Consider the following 18,214-nt stretch of genomic DNA (forward strand, 5'->3'; position numbering starts at 1 on the left):
GGCGAGTTCTGCAGTTTGGTTTTCGGTCAGTAAACAATGGAAATGCCAGCTAAGCAGCACACCAAAGCCTGGTGACTTCAGTCCTGCTGGTGGGTGCCCATCACTTGGCATCAGCCCGCTCTCTCTCTCTCCATTCTGTATCGAGTGATTTGCTGATGCCTGCATCCGTAGGCTGGGTGCACTCAGGCGGAAGGACAGCGAATGTTTTATAGCGCTGTGGGTTAGAACTGAAGCTGGTTTTATTCATAGAAATTGCTTGATTCATCATAGCATCAGCCTCAGTGATTTAAGTGATGGAAGCACTTCAAGCTTTGACGTACACTACCAGATGAAAGTGTTCTGCTCAGCAAGCCTGCATTTATTTGATCCAAAGTACAGCAAGAACAGTACAATTTTAAAATATTTGTACTGCTTAAAATAAGTTTTCCATTTGAATATATTTTAAAATCTAATTTATTCCTGTGATTTCAACCCTGATTTTGTAGCATCATTACTCCAGTCACACGATCCTTCAGAAATCATTCTAATATTTTGATTTGCTGCAAAAAGCATTTTTTTAATTATTATGATGTTAAAAACAGCTGAGTCTAATTTTTTCAGGTTTCTTTGGTGAATGGAAAGTTCAGAAAAACAGCATTTATCTGAAATGGAAATCTTTTATAACATGTCTTTATCATCACGTTTGATCAATTTAAAGCATCCTTGCTAGATAAAACTGTTAATTTCTATGTTTTCTTTCCCAAAACAATAAAATAAAATTATACTGACTCCAAGCTTTTGTATGATATAGTGTATAATGTTGCTAAAGGTTTTTATTTCAGTTAAATGCTGATCTTTGGATCTTTCTATTAATCAAAGAATCCTGAATAAAATGTACTCAGCTGATCTAAATATTGATAGTAATAATAACAATAATAGTAATAAAAAATGTTTCTTGAACACACATCAGAATATTAGGATGATTAATAGAAAGCAATTATTTTAAATAGTAAAAATATTTCAAGATTTTACTGTTTTTGCTGTACTTTGAATCAAATAAATGCAGGCTTGGGTAGCAGAAGAGACTTCTTTAAAAAAAAAAAAAAAACATTAAAAATCTTTTTATAAAAAAAAAAAAACTTGATTGGTAGTGTACATTGTGAACATTTCAATATAATATTTAAACACTACCATGATCACTTTGGTGTTAGAAGAAATGTACACTTTTATTCAGCAAGGATGCATTAAAAAGATTAAAAATGACATGTTTATAATGTTACAATTTCCCATTTCCTTTTTAAACTTTCTAGTCAACAAACAATCCTGAAAAAACGTATTGCAGGTTCCACAAAAATATATAAAGCAGCACAACTGTTTTCAACTTTGGTAATAATTATTGGTAACGTTTTACAATAAGGTTCATTAGTTAACTACGTTAGTTAATATGAACTAAGAATGAACAATACTTCTACAGCTTTTATTAATGTTAATGTTAATTTCAGCACTTACTAATACATTATTAAAATCACAAGTTGTTTGTTAGCATTAGTTAATGCACTGTAAACTAACATGAACAAACAATAAATTACTGTATTTTTATTATCTAGCAGTAACAAAGATTAATAAATGGTGTGATTAAATGAAGTGTTTGTTAGTTAATACATTATTGTTAACAAGTGCTGTATTACTGTAACATGTAACCTAATTATTAAATAGAAAAAAATGCTTCTTGAGGACCAATTTAGCACTTAAGTGCTGCTGAAAATTCAGTTTTGTCATCTCAGAAAAAAATACAAATTGTAATATATTCAAATACAAAGCGGCTATTTTAAATTATAATATTATTTCACAATATTACCATTTTTATTGTATTTTTGTTTTTTGTTTTTGTATGAAAACTGCAGCCTTGGTAAACACAAGACACTTTTTTTCAAAACCATAAAATCTAATCAACCCAAACTTTTAGTGATAGTGATGATTTATTGAGCTGCATCTGTTTTACTACAGTGAAAATCCACAGGGAAAACAGCATAATTTCGTTTCTTATGTGCATATAAAAAAACAACTCATCTGATATGGCTGATCCACCAAGCGATCTGACAGCGCTCTTTTCCTTTGGCTTCATTGAATTTGTCTGGAAAGTAGTAACATTAACTTATCAAGCCTTTTTAAAATTCTTCTTGCATGAGATAACGTCTTCCAAGAATGTTTTTTAGAGCCAGAGGTGCTCTCTTTTATTAGTCATAAACCGTTGCTGGAGGCGATTGGATTCGAATATATATTTTGCTGTTCTGTTTACTGTTAAAATGCATACAATATATGTCTCTGAATAATAAACAGCCCTGCCACGTATTTAAACTTGTCCAGATGACGGCTTTAAATAGCTGTTGTTTCCACATGATGAATATCTGTGTTATTGTTCAGAGGTGGGTGTTTGATGTAAGAGATTTGCGAAATCTGACACTAAAAGGTTTCCATAAGACGTGAAACGGCTTCCTGTAAAGAATCATCAGAGTTCAGGCTCCAGGGGATTGCAGTGGAAGCCCATTTGTTTGCAGCAGGCCTCATCGTCTGACCGCTATCTCTCTATGGTGTCTCTTTACCAGCTGATACCCCTCCTCCTGCCTACATGCCTCCAGATGAACAGATGGGACAGGACGGGTCTCAATCCATGGAGACTGGCAGCAGCATGGTTCCTCAGAACATGCCCAGAGGGGGTAAGAAACTGTTAACATCCTATTCAGAAGTGATTTCAGTGTGATGTTAAGAAATTACTAAAATCTTGAGTATCGTAATTACAGAAGTATAGGGGTCATTCTACTGAACTGCTGTCCCACAACCAAAAAACACATTAAAAAACTTTTAAGTATTCAAATCATAGTTGTTTACTAAGATCCTTTTACTATCTATTGAAACCCACAATAATATTTAAAATATCAGGAAGCTAACCCCTAAATTTCAACTTATGACATTGTTTTTAAAAGTATCTTTTTGATTCTTCTAAAAAAAAGTTCAAAAAAATATTTTATGTTTTCTTTGTGAATTATTGAACTTAATGTAAAAAAAAAACCTGTGTCCCAAATTGTCATGTCATTACTGAAACTGAAAGTGTATGTTTTAGTCCATTGGCTGAAACTGATTTTAACTACACGTCTACATTTATGATCAGGAAATATTCATGTGTCTTTCATAACTACTTGGTAAATAAATAGACCCCATTATTTTGAGGTAAATTTGTTTAAAGTGCCCCTATTATGCCATGTTAAAGGTAGTTAAAATTGTTGTAATAGTCTCTTAAAACAGGTTTACATGTATGCAAGTTCAAAAAACACTTTAGTTTTCTCCAAAATTAGATTTAATTTTACCCCGTTTCTAAATGATTCGTAAACGACTCGTGTGAAGCAGTTCAAAGAATCAGTCTCTCTAAACCCCTCCTTTCCGTGAGCCCTCACTGCTGTGATTGGTCAGATGGTGCAGTCCTTTTGGATTGGTCTACCGCTACAGCGCAAAACGAAACGCCCATTGGCATAACTGAATGACAGCTGTGGAGACCTGTTAATGCATAGAAAAGATAGCCTCGATTTTACCCTATCAATTCGAGCCGGAGTCTGACGATGAAACGGTTGAAGTGGCACATCGACAAGAAACTGTTTTGCAAGCACGACCGGAGCAGGACGTTTCTCAGTGGGTGTCATATTATAACTGTGGAAAGTGCTTGCAATTTGCTTTTGTAAGCGAACCGGGCACACCTCTACGTTGTGAACTTCAACACTGTACAATCCATAACACTGCGTTAAGCCATCGTTTATCATTATCATTACTTAAACTAATAAGGCAGACAGACAGTCAAGCTGCATCAATCACAATTTTTAGACTACATTGCACTCACAGCTGAACAACAGAACTACAGAAACGCAAGTTAGCCGCTTACCAAGACATGTGCGGGGTTGTTACACACCATAACGTACACAAAGACGTATTTTGAACGATCGCTAGAAAATACAATCATCAATTATTAATCATACTTACAGGTAGAAGTTCAGAGGAGCAAGCCGGTCCAAATAAACTGGGCACTGATCCATTTTTTAAAACCAAGCGTTTGGTGAATCCCGCGTTGTAACGTTACTCCCCAAGATTGGAAAAGCAGTCATCAGTAAAATGACGCGAACACAACACAAGATTGGCATTGGACTGCTGAGGTGTTGTTGAAAAAATTAATGTTAACCACTCATTCTTGGTAGTTTCATCTTTCGGAAGGGCATATAAAACAAATTCACTCTCACAGCGCAGGGCGTCTTCTTGACATGACGTAATCTACGTGAAAATGGTAGGCCTACTGTTTGTGGGCGGGCAAGTTGTTCACGAAATTGATCGTGGGCGGACATTACGCAAATGTGTAGCTCGTGACGTGTGGCCGTTACAGAAAAAGATTCGAATTGCTGACGACTCGTTTAGGCGAATGTGAGCCGACTCTTTTTTTTGATAGACAAAAACTTCATTTATAGTGCACTCTCGGCGTCACAACTTTGCAGATAGTTTATGTTCACATACAGCTACATGACACACTACATGAAATATCATATTTGAAAAGGCATAATAGGGGCACTTTAAAAGTCTGAAAAATCTGCGTGTAACTTTAAGGAACGTCACTACCGAACATGTTTTTTTTTTCTGCAATAAAACACTTTTTGGGGAGTTATTCCATAACATTTAGTTTTTATAAGTGTAAAACTGTTCAGAACTGTTCTAGCTAACCATGTACTGAATAGTATCTTTGAGCTAGGTTCAAAATTATCTGAATTTTTTTTTTTTTTTTTTCGTTTTTATTGGGTGTTATCCCATAAATTTGTCAGTACTGAAACATGTTGTCATTGTTTCGATAGTGACAAAAGGGAACACATAATCTTCATATTTGGGGAAAATAAACACAATTTTAGTTCAGATATGCATTTTTTTTATCAACTAAGATGTTATGATAGTTTTGATTCAGTGTACATTCAAACTAATGAATCCTTAACTTTGAAATAAGTATGATCAACTTTGAGTTTTACAAAGAAAAATTTGACTAAAATATAACAAATCTCAAAAATTACACTTAAAATATTGTTAAAGTGTAATTATTATTGATTTACGTCTGACAAAAATTATTAAAATAGCAAAAAATATATATTTACAGTGTAGATGTAAGCAAAATATTAATAGATCAATATAACCCTTCTAATTAAATTATACATTACTGTGTTTTAATAGTGACATATTTGGGGAGAGGACAAAAATTCCTAAACTTTCTGAAAATACAATATGAGACTTAACTGCACAATTACTAGAAATGTGTACCTTGGATATTATGCAATTTGCACACATTCAATTTTTTTTTTGGAATAAGACGTTTTCAACTCCGACTTTGGACCAATTGTGTAGAATGGCCCATATATGTCTGTCTATGGCTTGTTTGATAGAGGAAATATTGGCCTATATTGCCAATTACCTTGCAGAAACTTGACTTTTCACTACAGGCATAAAAGTAAAACCATTTTGGCCATTCTTGCCTAGAGCACCATCCAGTTAAACTGGAAATATAAGTGGTTAAAATTATCAACAGTCCAACAATATAAATCTAATAATTAGCACACAATTAAAAATTAATTGTTTTTACTCCAATTGGTTTAAAAAATTTAAACAGTTGCTGTCATAACTTGTTTCCATCATGGATTTATTCAAACAAATAGGCTGAATATGTAGTATGCCTACATTTAGCAAAATTCTCCTCTCTAAAGTTAGATAACTTGGCATTATGTTGTTTACAAACAGTTTTCTTAATGTCTTTCTGCTCATTTTTCACTGCGTATTAAAGAGTGTCTAAACCACATTTGTGATCCTGAACCACAAAACCAGTCTTGCATTGTATGGGTCAAAATTATACATTTTTTCTTTTATGTCAAAAATCACTGGAATATTCAGTAAAGATCATGTTCCATGAAGATGTTTAGTAAATTTCTTACCATAAATAACACAACTTAATTTTTGATTAGTAATATGCATTGCTAAGAGCTTCATTTGGACAACTTTAAAGATTAGATTCAAATTCCAGATTTTCAAATGATTATCTCTGCCAAATATTGTCATATCCTAACAAACCATACATCAATAGCTTATTTATTTAGAAAAATTTACCCTTATGACTGGTTTTGTGGTCCAGGGTCACATTTATTGTTTAAATGATGTTATTTAAATTGACTAGAATATGAAAGACTTTGTTTTACAACTAAATTAACAGAAAACAGCATTAACTAACATATCTGGAATTAAAAAAAAAAAAATCTATATTGGTTCATCAAAATGAGAATCCATTAAAATCAAGAGATCAGTATTGTTAACCCAGACCTTGAAATTACTGTTATGAAATGTCCAACAACAGTCCACTCTTTGTACACAACATTTGGGGGCGTTTGGCAAATCAGATGACTAGTTTTTTCTCAAAAGCCCTCATTGTAACAACCTGGTGCTTTGGAAACACAACTTTTTGTGGCAGACCGAAATAAAACATGTGCATGGCAGTTGTATAAAGCCAGACACTACAGGTAAAAACAGTTTTTCTTATGCACCCATCAAGTTTGAGATTTTGGGCTTTTTGGTTTTTTCAGACTAGTGGAAAGAAATCATCCAAAAGACACTGTAAAGTGTTTCTTTTATAGCACTTTTTCTATTTGTGTCAATAGATTTCAATTACAATGCAAATGTACAAATTTATAAAGTTTTTTTTTTTCTCCTACACTGAGCCATAAATCTCCACTTCAGTAGCACTTACACACACCGAATTTTACATTTTTATTCCCGTCTATATTCTGAAGGTTTTTACAGAGGGATTTGTTTATATATAATTTGCTTGATTTTATACATTTTATTCCATAAAAAATAGTAAAAAAATAGTGTTTCCTGTCTGTTCAATTTTTTTCTGAATTATGTTATGATGAAATGAGATACCCCAAATCCCCTCTGTAAAAACATTTGACTCTAATATGTCAAAATTAAACAAGAATTTTGAATCTGACTTCATCCAGTGTTTAGATTTATGCACTAGAAATGTATGCAAATTTGTGCGCATTTCATTAAATAATGCCTCATTTGCATATTTAAACCTAACTTGTAATACAAAAAATGTTTGCAATTATCAAAGTAATTAATCAACTGGGTAAGGTGATAATTATTATTTTTTACCCTATTCACCTGCAGTGTCTTGCCTTAAGAAAGCTCTTGCTTTTTTGTGTCATGAGCAGTCACTGTAGCTAAAAACATTGTCATCATGACTGAGCCTGAAGTTCTAGCAGCGTTTGCCTATTGTAATCTTTAAATCCTTTTGGCCCGGTATCTCCCTCTAATCTTTCCAGAATGTTTATCTAGCTGATGTGGTGAAGTATCTGAGCAAGTTGAAACAATAGATGGCTTGGGCTCAAGGTCTTGTTTTATTTTCCTCTTTCAGATGTGCAGCCTGTGGAATACGAGGAGCCTAGTCACTGGTGCTCTATTGTGTACTACGAGCTGAATAATCGTGTAGGAGAGGCTTACCACGCTTCCTCCACCAGCGTGCTGGTTGATGGATTCACTGACCCATCCAACAACAAGAACCGCTTCTGCCTGGGCCTGCTTTCCAACGTCAATCGTAACTCCACTATTGAAAACACTCGCCGCCACATTGGCAAAGGTATGCGTGCGGATATTATCACAACTGTGCTTTATTTCACTCAGTCCTGGAAATCCAGTGAGACTGTAAACTATATATAAAAATAACATTGGTGAACACTTTGCAATAAGGACACAGTAATAATGTATTAACTAACATGAATGGACAATGAGCAATATTTATTACTGTATGTATTAATCTTTGTTAATGTTAATTAAAAACAGTTGATTCACAGTGCATTAACTAATGTTTACAAGCACAACTTTTGATATTTTAGATTTTAATCATGCATTATTAAATGCTGAAATTAATGTTAACTAAGATTAATAAATGGCGTAGAAGTATTGTTTGTTCTTAGTTCATGTTAACTAAAGTAGTAAAAAAAATTTAATTGAAATATTAGTTTAAATATTAGGTGAAAAACTTGTACTTAAATATTAGAAATGTTACATTGTCAACTAAATGAAGTTGAAGTACTAGATTTACTATTTGAAATTATCAAACCAGAAAAAAAAAATAAAACTGTTTAAAAAAATGTGACCAAATCACAGTAAGATTTGTTTTTTTGTTTTTGTTGTTGTTGTTTTGTATTTATTTGATCCAAAGGAAATCAAAAACAGTAACATTTTTACATTTTACTACTTAAAGTAACAGTTTTCTTTTAAAATATATATTCAATACATTCTTTCAAAAAAAAAAAAGATACCGACTCCAAGCTTTTAAATGGCATAGTGTATAATATTACAAAAGCTTTTTATTTCAGATAAATGCTCAGCTTTAAGTCTTTCTATTCATCAAAGAATCCTGAAAAAAATTACTCAATTGTTAAATATTGCTAATAATAATAATAATAATAATAATGTTTCTTGAACAGCAAATGGGCATATTAGAATGATTTCTGAAGGATCGTGAGATACTGAAGTAATGATTCTGAGAATAATCTGCTTTGAAATCACAGGAATAAATTACATTTTAAAATATATATTCTAATAGAAAAAAAATACTGCTTTTGCTGTATTTTGGATTAAATAAATGCAGGATTGGTAAGCAGAAGAGAACATTAAAACATTAAAAAATCTTACTGTCCAAAAATTTTGACTGGTAGTGTAAAATTACAAAAAAAAAACCCTAAAATTTAAGTAAAAACTAAATATATAAAAATAAAGCAAATTCAGAATATGAATAAAAACTCTAATAGTATATACATAATACTAAAATAACACAGTAGAATAGGTTTGTCAGCATGGTGACCTAAAATGACAACCTTTACCCTGTTTAAGGCTTATTCAAACTAAAAAAAGACAGCTATAACGATAACAATATGCCATATACACCAACTGACAATAATGGTCTAATGGTTATTATAAGCTTGTGCTGTAGTTTCAGTGTTTGTAGATTAAAATGCTTAAGATCTTTATATTCAGGTGGATTCTGATTGCCAGTGTTTTAGCATTCAGCTGGATAAAAACTGTTTTAAAAGTGATTTGGATGATATAGTTCCTCTTGTTATAGTTGTGGTGTATACTTATAATTTTAGTGATCATCCTTGGTGTGCATGGCCCTTTAAAAGCAAGACTTTTTTACCATCAGCTTTCAGATGATTCATGGTGGATGACCTGGTTGGATGACAAAGAAGACAATTGTGTTAATATTACAATGATGACAATTAATCATCTCCACACCTAAAAAGTTGAATAAATGTTCTCAGACCAAACATGTTCGATTACAATGGTGAATCATTGTTGGAGTGTATAATGACTCACTATTGAAATTAATCACATGAAGACCTACAAGATACATCTTTTTGTAATCTTGCAGAGAATGCGCAGCTGTTTATGAAGCCAAATATTTATTGTATTGCTATATATAGTCAGTTGATTAGAAAAAAATTAAATTTAACAAAAAATAAAAAAAATTCTGAAATTAATCACAATTTAGATTGGAAGTTTGGAGTGCGTATTGCGAATCATTTGATTCAGATCGGGACTTAAAATTGCTTATCGCAAATCATTTGATTTAGATTGGGACCTTGGAGCGGGTTTGCGAATCATTTGACTTCAAATTGCATATCGCAAATCATTTGAATTAGATCAGGACTTCGGAGCAGGTTCGCAAATCATTTGACTTCAAATTGCGTATCGCAAATCATTTGATTTGGATCGGAACTTTCCATGTTGCGAATCATTTGATTTAGATCGGGACTTTTGAGTGTGAATCATTTGAATTATATTACAAATTCAGAACCGGTTCACAAATCATTGATTCAGATTGCAAATCATTTGATTTAGTTTGGGACTTAGGAGCATGTATCGTGAGTCTTTTGAATTAGATCGGAATTTCAGAGTCGTTTTGCGAATCATTTGATTTAGATCGGGACTTTGGAGCAGATTTGCAAATTATTTGACTTTAAAATCATGAATCATTTGATTTTGATCAGGACTTCAGAGCCGGTTCGCAAATCGTTGATTCAGATCATAAATCATTTCGGTCAAATTAGGACTTCAAATTGCAGATCGAAAATCAGTTGATTTAGATCGAGACTTTAGATTGGAACTTTGCGTTTCGCCAATCATTTGATTCAGGTTGAAACTTTGTTGCGAATCATTTGATTCAGATCGGGACTTCTAGGTGTGTATCGTGAGTCATTTGAATTAAATTGGAACTTTAGATCCAGTTCACGAATCACTGATTTAGATCACAAATCATTTGATTCACATCGGGACTTCGAATTGCAGATCAGAAATGAATTGATTTAGATCGAGACTTCAGAGTGAGTTCACTAATAATTTGACTTCAAATCATGTATCACAAATCATTTGATTTAGTTTGGGACTTAGGAGCATGTATCGTGAGTCTTTTGAATTAGATCGGAATTTCAGAGTCGTTTTGCGAATCATTTGATTTAGATCGGGACTTTGGAGCAGATTTGCAAATCATTTGACTTAAAATCATGAATCATTTGATTTTGATCAGGACTTCAGAACCGGTTCGCAAATAGTTGATTCAGATCATAAATCATTTCGGTCAAATTGGGACTTCAAATTGCAGATCGAAAATCAGTTGATTTAGATCGAGACTTTATATTGGAACTTTGCGTTTCGCCAATCATTTGATTCAGGTTGGGATTTCAAATTGCGGATCGCAAATCATTTGATTTAGATTGAAACTTTGTTGCGAATCATTTGATTCAGATCGGGACTTCTAGGTGTGTATCGTGAGTCATTTGAATTAAATTGGAACTTTAGATCCAGTTCACGAATCACTGATTTAGATCACAAATCATTTGATTCACATCGGGACTTCGAATTGCAGATCAGAAATGAATTGATTTAGATCGAGACTTCAGAGTGAGTTCACGAATAATTTGACTTCAAATCATGTATCACAAATCATTTGATTCAGATCAGGACTTCGGAGCATGTATCGTGAATCATTTGATTTAGTTTGGAACTTTGGAGTGCGTATTGCGAATTGTTTGATTCAGATCAGGACTTTGGAGTTGTATCGTGAATCAATTGAGTTTAAATCGGAACTGCGCATCACAAATCATTTGATTCAGATTGGGACTTTAAATTGCAGATCAGAAATCAGTTGATTTAGATTGTCATCCAAGAAGTTAATGTCTTTCTGTCTTCAGTCGTTAAGAAATGGTGTTTTTTGAGGAAAACATTTCTTTCCATATAGTGGACTTCTATGGTGCCCCCAAATTTGAACTTCCAAAACATAGTTTAAATGCAGCTTCAAAGGGCTCTAAATGATCCCAACTGAGGAAAAAGGGTCTTATTTAGCGAAATGATCGGTTATTTTCTAAAAAAATTTACAACTTACATACTTTTTAATCTCAAACGCTTGTCTTGCCGAGCTTCACAAGACGAGTATTTGAGGTTAAAAAGTGTATAAATTGTAATTTTTTTTTTTAGAAAATTTTGCTAGATAAGACCCTTCTTTTCTCGCCTGTGATCGTTTAGAGCCCTTTGAAGCTTCAGTTTGGAAGTTCAAACTCGGGGGCACCATAGAAGTCCATTATATGGAGAGAAATCCTGAAATGTTTTCCTCAAAAAACATAATTTCCTTACGACTGAAGAAAGAAAGACATGAACATCTTGGATGACAAGGGGGTGGGTACATTATCTGTACATTTTTGTTCTGAAAGTGAACTACTCCTTTAAGAAAATTAAACGTGGTTTTACTATAGTAAAAATGTAGTATACTTTGTAATGCTTTAGTAGTAATACTTTGTGTGTGCTTCACTTTATTTTTGCCATTTTTTTTTAATAATTAGTATATTTTTATTTATCCATGTCTTTTTTTAGAATTTGAAACAACATTGTTTGACAAGTGAGATCTCTGACTGAAGTCCTTAAAAATCAAAAGTAGTGCTTAAAAAGTCTTTGAAAAATCTGGAAATTTATTTTCCAGTATCTGTACGATCCCTGATTGATGTACATTTACAATAATCTCTTCTCCCTCAGGTGTCCACCTGTATTATGTCGGAGGAGAAGTGTACGCAGAGTGCCTGAGCGACACCAGCATTTTCGTCCAGAGTCGAAACTGCAACTACCATCATGGCTTCCACCCCACGACCGTCTGCAAGATCCCCAGTGGCTGCAGCCTCAAGATCTTCAACAACCAAGAATTCGCTCAGCTGCTCGCTCAGTCCGTCAACCACGGATTCGAGGCCGTCTACGAGCTCACCAAGATGTGCACCATCCGCATGAGCTTTGTAAAGGTACGAGTGTCACGAGCAATGATGAGTTTTTAGATGATTATTCACCTTTGTCAGTTTACCCTAACTTTATTTATTTATTTTCTATTAGGGTTGGGGAGCAGAGTATCACAGACAAGATGTGACTAGCACTCCCTGCTGGATAGAAGTGCATCTTCACGGGCCTCTCCAATGGCTGGATAAAGTCCTAACACAAATGGGTTCTCCTCTGAACCCCATCTCTTCTGTCTCATAATGATGGGCCCTGCTGGGCTGGGAGGATTTTTTTTTTTTTTTTTTTTTGAGCTGTTTTTTTTTTCTTTTCTTTACTTCACTTTTGAAAGAAAAGGAGATCTTAAGGGCTGAACTGTTTACACTACCTGCAGATGGGTGAGCGAATCCTGCGGCAGTCAGAACGAGAAGAACGAACTGGGGCTACAAGCACATCTAGCTGAGGAAAATTGTAGGCAGTGACACACAATGGACTAACTACTGCTTTAGCAATGGCCTTCCTGTTTGTTTGTTTGTTTTTTGCATACAGTTGTTTTAAAATGATGCTTGTATGACTGATTTTCCTCTAACTGTAGGTAATCTAGTAGATGAAATTGACATGCTCCCATGTATCTCTACTTCACTTTACACCAGTTGAAAATGGCAATTTCCTAGTTCTATGAGAATCTTTTTAATTGCTACGTTGTCTAATCCCTGTTATTCGCAAGGCATATTTTCCTTTATATGTTTACTGTTAGACTCAAAGCTCATTACAAATGTTTCCTTTTTATAGCATCTGTTGCCTCAAGGCAATTCAAAGTTACTGCTTTTAAATAAAGTTCTTTTATCTGATAAATTTGTGCTCCTTTGATGTTTTTGTGATGACAAATGAAAGCTGTTTCTCTAGAGTATGTGTAAATCCACAGCTGTTGGCTAGCACAATATCTCCTTGCATGTGTCTGTTTACTCCAACGTAGAAAACTCAACATTGCATAGTGTAGTAGATTTTATTGCATGAATGTAAACAGATTTCTGAAAGACCATGATGTCTGTTATTTGGTTCCCTCTACTGGACAAGACATGGTGTTGCTGGTCACATTAGATTGCTTTCTAGCATATAATGCACAGGAGGTGGTTAGACATAAACGGTGAATTTAGACCACATTAATGCCATTCTGTATACAATAGAATAGGCTCTGTCTGTTCACATGAGAGCAATCAGATAAAAATGCTTTCTAAATGTCTAAAGTGGTCCTCTCGCATCAATACCTAACGGACAGCGACCTCTAGTTTGCTTCTTGTTTCAGGTTTTATTGCATGACCACTTTTTATTCACTCATTTAGCGTTTATATTTTTATGAAAACGTACAAATATTTTCAGCCGAGATTCGTATTTCTTTCCATCTTCTTAATCTTTACATTGACTATATCGCTATATAGGCGAATATAATCAGATGCAACAATAGTTTCTTAAATATTTATTAGAATATAGTCAACATTTGAGGTGCCCCAAAATTATTAAAGTTGTCCTAAAAACTAAAACATTACCCTTTTTTGTCTTAGGACAGCTTTGATGATCTTTTTTGATCCACTTCAAATGTTGACTACGGAATACTGATATTTAATATAAATTAGATATTCAACTCATTTCCTGTTGAACTGTCACCAACTGAACTCCATTGGTCAAACTATTCAAAATATACTGAATTAAGTCACAAACTCGATCATAATGCGCAATGTTTCCACCTATGTATTTTGAGGTGCAGCTCAAAATATTAATGGAGCTGGAAATGTTCGAAGCACGTATTGCGAATCATTTGAAGTAGATGATCAGAACTTCGGAGCGGGTTCGCGAATCATTTGATTTAGATCGGGTCTGAGTGCGGATCGTGAATCATTTACAGTAGAGTGGAACATCTGAGTGTAGAAGCCAATCATTTGGATTGATCAGAGCCGGTTCTGAATTATTTGAATTAGAAAATAATGTAGATCAATCAGAGCCGTTTTGCGAAGATTGTTTTTTAGATCGCGAATCATTTGGATCGATCCGGTTTGTGAATTATTTGAATTAGACAGCAAATAATTTAGATCAATCAGAGCCGGTTTGCGAATCATTTTTTTAGGTGATCGGAACTTCGGAGCGTAGAACGCAAATCATTTGATTATGATCAGAACTTTGGAGCAGGTTCGCGAATCTTTTGATTTAGATCGTGAATCATTTAGATCGATCAGAGTTGGTTCACGAATCATTTATTCAGATCACAAATCATTTGATTTAGGTAATTGGAACTTCGGTGCTTGTTCCCAAATCATTTGATTTACAGAGTGGATCGGAGCGCAGATCGTGATTTGAATCATTTGATTTTCATCTGAACTTCAGAGCAGGTTTCGCGAATCATTTGATTTAGATCGGGACTGAGCACAGATCGCGAATCATTTCATTTTAATCAGAACTTCAGAACTGCTATATTCTCTTTTGAGTAGTCAAACAATCCAAAGAAAACATCTTTAAAACAACTGTTGTAATGTTTTACAATCAATTTAATTATTGTTTTAAATAATTGTTAATAAAAAATAATTATAATAGTTAAGTTGTTCATATCTATCTATCTATCTATCTATCTATCTATCTAATCATCTATCTATCAGTATCATCTATCTATCTATCTATCCATCCATCCATCCATCCATCCATCATCTATCTATCAGTATCATCCATCCATCCATCCATCCATCCATCCATCCATCCATCCATCCATCCATCCATCCATCCATCTAATCTATCTATCTATCTATCTATCTATCTATCTATCTATCTATCTATCTATCTATCTATCTATCTATCTATCTATCTATCTATCTATCTATCTATCTATCTATCTATCTATCTATCTATCTATCTATCTATCTATCTATCTATATTGCGATATTGATATTTTTTGTACATTTTGTGCCTTCATTTATGTTTGGACCTGTGATTCAGGTTGTTTTTGGACAAACTTCTTTTAATTTATTAAAGATTACATCATGCCCCGCTTTCAATAGTTTATGTTATGTTATGTCTTATTATAAGGTGTATTATTTAATCAATCCATTAGTAAATATGGAAGTCTTTGTTTAAAGGCAAAAATTCAACAATACCTAAAAATGATATTAAGTTTAAAAAAATAGACGTTTTTCCTGAACACGGAAGTAAGACCGACTCTTAACTGAAAGAATGCTTTGCATTTCCGGTCTGCATTGTTTCTAGTCAAATTAGGGTATATTCCGAGCTAATAAACTGATGTTAAACCTATTAAAATGTTTTTAAAAAGCACATGGCTCCATAGCGCCATCACTTGGCAATGTCGCAATGACCGTCATTTGTCAGTGCCTCACTTTAATGAGTGTGTAGATGACACGAAGCAGCGGACGTTAGTTACATTAAAAACAGATGGACGCTATTTGAATGGGTTCCTATTCGTAATGGCGGCGCTCATCGTTTATTTAGGAAAAAGGTCTATAGGAAAGCTAATTTCTAATAAATTAATACTTGATTGTATTTATTGATTGATTTACCTAAACATTTTACCTAATTATTTATTATATAATTAAAAAAAAACTTAAGTGTGCATTAGGCTAAATGACACTTGTGGATATTGAATGCTTTTGGATAAAACGGGTTCTTTGAAACGAAAGAACTTGAACTTAATGAACGTTTCGTAAGCTTTTATTTTGAAAGCGAAACTCTGATCTGTTCAGTCATCTCAGAGCTGTGCGCTGTCTTCACTCCACTGGCAGGAATGAACGCTCACCGGAAGTGAGGTGGCCTTTCTGGAGAGCAAGCGAAAAATAAACACGTAACCGTCAAGTGGCTGCGACTTGCAAGAGATTGGAAGCGACACGGTTGCTTTAGATGGAAGGATAGACACAAGACCCGGTTATAAGAAGCAAAGCTCAACAGAGGCCATCTCTAGAAAGCAGAAATAGCGAATTCCTGCGGATAAAGGTGAGACATTGCGTGTCATATCAGTCTTGACTGCTTTAGCTAACGTTAGTCGGCCAGTCCCCTCAGACTTTATACATGTTAGCATATGGTCAGGTTATTAAAACATGCTGTGGCTGGTTTAATTAGTGTTTATTATCTATATAGTAACGTTAGATTAATTACAGCTGTCATACTGCCTTTCATAGCCTTTATGTAACTTGTTAAGTTAATAGGTGCTGCTTTTCAGAGTCATATATAGACAAACGTAATATTATGTAAATAAAGCTAAATTTAAACTCATCTGTGCTCTTAAGAACATCTATAACAGGCCTAGATGTTGAATGCATATGCATATGCATAATGTAATTTGGGCCCTGACTTTCACTTCAGTTTAATTGTTTTACATGTAAATTTATTTAGTTTTCAGCATCTGAATGATATTGTAATACCATCCTGTCAGCATTAAGTTTGCATGTCATGAAATGTTTTTTGATCTCATGAGCTGAACTTGAGAACAGTCCATTATGATTTATGTTTTCTCTCCTCTGTAGTGCAAGATGGTGCGAGCCGCTCTTGTGACGGCCACCAGTTTGGTCTTGACTGGTGCGGTGGTTGCTCATGCCTACTTCCTCAAGCACCAGTTCTACCCGACGGTGGTATACCTCACTAAAAGCAGCCCTAGCATGGCAGTAAGTTGGCATCAGTTTATTAAGTGTCAGATCTTTATGGAAATGCACTGTAGACTATACACTGTAGACATTGATTTGACATGTCTACTATTTCTCTGGCAGGTTTTATACATTCAGGCTTTCGTTTTGGTTTTCCTTTTGGGGAAATTAATGCGGAAGGTGTTTTTCGGCCAACTGAGGGCTGCTGAAATGGAGGTTGGTGTTTAAAATACATTTTTTTTTAAAGTGTGGAAAGGTAAAACAATATTTAAAAAATGTCATTCTAATTTGGGTATTGTTTATGTTTTTAGCACTTGATTGAACGCTCCTGGTATGCGGTGACTGAGACCTGTTTAGCCTTTACAGTCTTCAGGGATGATTTCTCTCCTCGCTTCGTGGCCCTTTTCACTTTGCTGCTTTTCCTCAAGTGCTTCCACTGGTTGGCGGAAGATAGGGTGGACTTTGTAAGTGAAAGCTGAGATTGTTACAATTCATTTTAAAACACTGCATGTCAGAGGATTTTTATTGTTTTTGTTTTAAGAAATCTCACCAAGCCTGCATTTTATTTGATCGAAAGTATAGCGAAACATTGTCATTTAGAAAGATTTTTACTATTTTAAAAAACTGGTTTCTACTTAAATATATATTTTTATATTCCTGTGATCTCAAAACTGAATTTTCAGCATCTTTAATCCAGTCTTCAGTGTCACATGATCTTTCAGAAATTATTCTAATATGCTGATTTGCTGTTTTAGAAACACATTTTCTGATTATTACTATTATATCAATATTAAAAACAGTTGAGTACATTTTTTTACAGGATTCTTTGATGAATAGTAAGATCCAAAGGTCAGTATTTATCTGAAATAAAAAGCTTTTGTAACATTATGCACTATACCATTTTAATACGTTTATTTAGCAAGGATGCTACAAACATTTATAATGTTACAAAAGATAAATTATGTTCTTCTGAACTTTCTGTTTGTTAAAGAAACCTAAAATAAAAATAAATAAATAATAATAATAATGTTTTATGAGCAGCAAATCAGAATATTAGAGTGATTGGTGAAGGGTCATGTGACTGGAGTAATGATGCTAAAAATTCAGCTTTGAAATCACAGAAATAAATTACATTTTGAAATAAATTCAAATAGAAAACAGTTATTTTAAATGGTAAAAATATTTCAATATTTCACTGTTTTTACTGTACTTTGGATCAGATA

The 18,214-nt window shown here is 33.8% G+C and overlaps 2 protein-coding genes across 3 annotated transcripts in view; both read left to right on the forward strand.

Moving 5' to 3' along the window:
• The window catches only part of smad5 (SMAD family member 5), a 29,248-nt gene extending 16,036 nt beyond the window's left edge, over positions 1 to 13,212 (forward strand). For both annotated transcript variants that reach the window (XM_073820102.1, XM_073820103.1), the window contains 4 exons: positions 2,586 to 2,696; positions 7,460 to 7,681; positions 12,133 to 12,389; positions 12,478 to 13,212. In XM_073820102.1, coding sequence (XP_073676203.1) covers positions 2,586 to 2,696; positions 7,460 to 7,681; positions 12,133 to 12,389; positions 12,478 to 12,621 — 734 coding nt within the window. In that variant the 3' untranslated portion in view covers positions 12,622 to 13,212. The remainder of the gene's footprint in view (positions 1 to 2,585; positions 2,697 to 7,459; positions 7,682 to 12,132; positions 12,390 to 12,477) is intronic.
• Positions 13,213 to 16,142: 2,930 nt separating this feature from the next.
• Positions 16,143 to 18,214, forward strand: part of syvn1 (synovial apoptosis inhibitor 1, synoviolin) — a 3,312-nt gene continuing 1,240 nt past the window's right edge. Inside the window, exons 1-4 of the mRNA XM_073820233.1 lie at positions 16,143 to 16,344; positions 16,875 to 17,012; positions 17,115 to 17,207; positions 17,303 to 17,459. Coding sequence (XP_073676334.1) covers positions 16,881 to 17,012; positions 17,115 to 17,207; positions 17,303 to 17,459 — 382 coding nt within the window. The 5' untranslated portion in view covers positions 16,143 to 16,344; positions 16,875 to 16,880. The remainder of the gene's footprint in view (positions 16,345 to 16,874; positions 17,013 to 17,114; positions 17,208 to 17,302; positions 17,460 to 18,214) is intronic.

This window comes from Garra rufa, chromosome 16, assembly GCF_049309525.1.
Source record: "Garra rufa chromosome 16, GarRuf1.0, whole genome shotgun sequence".
Classification (NCBI taxonomy): domain Eukaryota; kingdom Metazoa; phylum Chordata; class Actinopteri; order Cypriniformes; family Cyprinidae; genus Garra; species Garra rufa.